This window comes from Chinchilla lanigera, unplaced genomic scaffold (assembly GCF_000276665.1).
Source record: "Chinchilla lanigera isolate Chin_1 unplaced genomic scaffold, ChiLan1.0 scaffold00007, whole genome shotgun sequence".
Classification (NCBI taxonomy): Eukaryota; Metazoa; Chordata; class Mammalia; order Rodentia; family Chinchillidae; genus Chinchilla; species Chinchilla lanigera.
Window position 1 is genome coordinate 11065952 of NW_004955408.1, and position 4566 is coordinate 11070517.

Sequence of the window (4566 nt, forward strand, 5' to 3'; positions counted from 1 at the left end):
TTATTATGTGGTGCAGTTGGTTTTATTTGATTTTTGGTTTTTGGTTTTTTTCCAGTACCAGGAATTGAACTCATGACCTTGTGCTTACCAGGCAGGCACTGTGCCACTGAGCTAAACCCACAGCCCTTTTTTTGTTTTTAAAAAAATTTTATTGGTACATTTTTGCAGTACCTAATGCCTATATTAATTTTGGGACATTGGTACACGTATAACAGATCTCAATTCTTTTTTCCCTTTTCCCTCTACTCTTGATTTAAATTTCATTTCTTTTAGCTAGTATAAGATTCATTTTTGAATAAATCTTTATCATGTTAATCATCATAAACAGACTAACAGCCAGACTACAGGCCAAAAACATAAAATGTGTAAGACAATTATACTAAATGAAAGTGCACTTTTAGATGTATTGGCCATGCTGGATTATAATAACTCTCTTTCCTCTCATTGTTTATCTCTTGTTTTGCACTTTAGTTACACACTGGGCTTCTCAAATAAAAGAAACCATGCGATGTTTAAGCTTGTGTGTCTGATTTACTTCACTTAACATTATGATCTCAGCTGGGCATGGTGGTGCACAGCTGTAATCCCAGCACTCAGGAGGCTGAGGCAGGAGGATTGTTGCCAGTTCATGGCCACCAGGGCTAAAAAGTGAGTTCAAGGCCAGCCTGAACTGCATAGGGAGACCCTGTCTCAAAAAGACAAGCATTAACATTATGGTCTCAAGGGGGACTCATTTTCGTACAAATGACTTGAATGTATTCTTTTTAATGGCAGAGTTGTAATTCACTGTGCATGCATACCATATTTTCTCATGTTTAGCTCAGAATAAACAATTTTCTTACATCTTTTACATCAAACTGTTATTTTATGGTGATTTTCAAAGGCAAAGCTGGAAAAGGACAAGAATAGAAAGACCTGGTGGGAAGAAGCCTTTCAAGAGTTGAGAGGAAGCTCAGCATTTTAGAACCAGATCAAATCTTAAGAAAAGAACCAAGTTGGCAGAGATGAGGCAATCACATTGGGTCAGCTACAGAGTCAGTCTGACTGGCCCAAACAGTACTTTTGTAAACATTAAAAAATTTCACATCTGTAATCCTAGCACTGTAGAAGGCTGAGAGAGGACCAATTTAACTTCTCAAATCCAGCCTGGGAAACTTAGCAACCTAGCTAACCAAAAATAAATAAATAAACAAATTTTTTAAAAAATCTAAGCATGACTTTTAAAGAGCCCCCTGGTTTTCTTGCATTCCATTTTTCAAACTCATCCAGGTCAATAATACAATTTAACAACTCCAGGAGAGTTGCAGTCACAATCCTGTCATCTCCTCTCCTCTGCTCCTCCCCACCTCTCCCCGCAGCACTGGGCATCTCCCCTGCATTTGGCTTTCCCACAGTCCTCCCTGGCACAGTTTTCCTAGAGTCAGCTCAATAAAATGTACAAGCTTGTGGGTCCTTCTACTTCATAAATGCACTCCATCACCAATGACTTTGTCTGCTTGCCTTTCAAAGGAACACAAACTAGTCTAAAAGCTGAAAGACTGCAAAACAATGTTCCTCTTTATTAAAAAGAAAGCTACAGAGGCAGATTATTAAGGACCCAGTGCTAGGTTTTACTTCTGTCTAATTAGAAGGAGATTCATTTGCAAACAGTATCAGAAACCAAGCAATCCTCAAGAACTTACTTTTGTTTTTTTCATCAAATCCTGATGGAAACTAAGACACCTACATCAAAAGGAAAAGATACTGTGCCCAGATGTTTGGTTCAATGAGCTTCTTAATAGCAACTGAAGAGCAGTTGTTGTAATGGAAAAACTTGCATATAAGATGATTTTAATTTTTAAAACAGCAATTTTTCTGGTATGATGGGTTTCAAAAACCCAAGGTAGGGGCAGGGAAAGTGGTAGAACTCTACACCTACAAAATGTACAATATGTACAATTTAATGAACCATTCTTCTAAGACCTGAATTCAGAGAAGCGGTGTAATTGTTTAAGCAAAATCCTCTTGATAACACTGCTCACGGTATTTCACTGTGGAACAGTGAGTACCATTTCACAGACTGATAAATTTGTCTGATGAGCAGTTATGAAAGATACTTGCTGAAGCCAACCCACAGCTTTAAATGAAAGGTTTTCTAGGACTCCATCTGCACAAACACATGTTATTCTGTCTCTAAAGAGCGTGTGCTCATTGGCAAACAGGATCATGGGAACCTCCTCTTTCACTATGAAAGGGAAGAAAAACTTACAGGCATGTCAGTTAATCCGCGTGAAAGGATCAGAGGAAAGAACACAGGCTTACCTGGCATCACCTGGAGTGAAATGGTTTTTTTGATATCGTTGAACCATCCGGGAACCTCGATACGGCAGCAGTACTGGCCACTGTCACGCGTGTTTACATTCTGGATGGTCAAGGACACGTCTCCTTGACTAATCTTCCCACTTAGCTGATAACGCCTGTCTTTCTGGTAGGTGACCTGGTATCCATTTGTATTGACAAGTGTACGGGAGCATTTGGAAGGAGGACAGGGCCCTCGGCCCCAGCACATATAATGGGCTCCTCTAGACACCGAGTAGGTGCAGGGGAGTGTGACCGACTGCCCCAGCACTGCATTCACTTGGGTAGAAAATACAACACCTGAAATAAAGAGAGGAAAAATGAAGAATGAGACCTCAACATCTGCCTCATTTTTGTCACTTTTTAATATATTTGTTCTTATTACTTTCTTTGTGTCTTTTGTAAACATGCATTTATAGACCATCTTTTTTTTACCAGACCATTGAAACCAGTCTCATGAATGCAAGAGAAGGGCTCCACTACCTAGCTATTTGTCCAGACGGTCATATTTGGAGACAGGGACTCACTAAGTTGCCTGGCATTGGCCTCAAACTTGACCTATTCCTGCCTCACTCTCCCTAATAGCTGGGAAATCAGGTGAGCTCCACCATGCCCAGCCAGAGCTTACACTTTACATCTTAATACTGGAAACATTTTTCTGTTAGCACATTGTTTATCAGTATGATTGCTTAACGGATACATGTGTAGATAAGGCAGTATGTGGTAGTGTATGATATTCGTGTTGCTCCTCATTTTTACCATCATACAGAGCACAGCAAAATATTTCCATGACAAAACTGCTATATATTTAGGTTTCCTAGAGGAAAGATTGCTAAGAGAAATTACCAAGAGGGGAATTTACAAGTATGTGCCACCAGGCCCAGCTCACAGGGCTTTAAAAAACGCTAACAGCAGCAATGGGTGTAGAGTGAAAAGTCCCCCTTCCACTCCAGGGTCCCAGTCCTCCCCTCCAGATTCAATTTCTGTATCAGTTCAAATACATTTTTAAAAAATCAAAACTAGGCAGGCACACTGGGGCGTGCGTGTAATCCCAGCACTCTGAAGGCTGAGGCAGGAGGATCACAAGTTCCACACCAGCCTGGGCAATTTAGAGACTTAGTAAGACCCTTTAAAAAAAAAAAGAACGAGCTAGTGATACCGCTCAGTGTGAAGGTCCTGGGCTTAACTCCCAGTATGAAAACCTAATGTCAATCCTAGTACATTTAAACTTCAAGTTTGGGCCAAGGACATAGCTCAGGGGAAGAAGTGCCTGCCTGGCAAGCGCAAGGTCCTGAGTTCAATTCCCGGTACCAAAAAAATAAAATAAAAATAAATAAACTCCAAACTTTTAATTTTCATTGCATTTTAAAAGGGCTATTGTAAATGAAATTATTTAATTTCTAACTGTTCCACCCACCAGCAAAAGAAGAGGCAATGTTTGGTTTAAAATAGTATTGACTGAAAAGCATAAATGGAGTAAACTCTTTAGGAATCAAATGTTTAAAGAATTTATAATACTTCCAGGAGGAGCTGAGGCTTATTATAGGATGTCAAAAAACAAAAAAAAGAAACCAAATTATAAACTTCAAATTAAATAAGTACCCATGTGTGGCTTGTGCATATCTGTGATCCTAGTACTCAGCAGCCTGAGATAAGAGGATTCCAAGTTGACCCCAACATGGGCAACTTAGTGAGACTGTGCTTCAAAATAAAAATTAGAAATAGTGAGAAATATAGCTCAGTGTTAAGGCTTTGGGTTCAATCCTCAGTACAAAAACAAGATAGAAAGGGAGAGGAAGGGAAGGAGGGAGAGAGAAAGTTATTTTTAAGAGAAATCACTCAACACGGAGTGAAAATGGCAAGAAGCACAAAAGGACCCAGGGAAAGGATGGCTCTCCGCTCACACAGGGTCTGCGTGGACACATCCACCCGCCCCTGTCCTGTTTCAGTACAAATCGCAGCGCGGGCTCCACCCCTCAGCTCCCTCCCTTAGCCAGCAGTCCTGGAATTCACAGCAGCGAAACAATTGCGCGGGAGCGAGATTTCATCCCGGTTCTCTGCTCACTGCGCAGCCCGACCCGTCCTGCAAAGCCCAGGATATCCGGCTTCCTCCGCCACCACCAGCCCGCAGATGCGCCCGCCGCTCACTCACCTGTCTGAAGTAGGAGGAGGCCTAAGGCGAACACCTGAGGCTGCAGGATCATGTTGGCCCGGAGATGTCCGCACTGC

At 41.4% G+C, this 4566-nt stretch overlaps 1 protein-coding gene across 1 annotated transcript in view; it reads right to left on the reverse strand.

Annotated features, from left to right (window-relative positions):
* Havcr1 (hepatitis A virus cellular receptor 1) overlaps positions 1–4541 on the reverse strand; it is a 22814-nt gene extending 18273 nt beyond the window's left edge. Inside the window, exons 1-2 of the mRNA XM_005376581.2 lie at positions 4490–4541; positions 2302–2637 (exon numbers count right to left, since the gene is read on the reverse strand). Coding sequence (XP_005376638.2) covers positions 2302–2637; positions 4490–4541 — 388 coding nt within the window. The remainder of the gene's footprint in view (positions 1–2301; positions 2638–4489) is intronic.
* Positions 4542–4566: the final 25 nt, after the last annotated feature.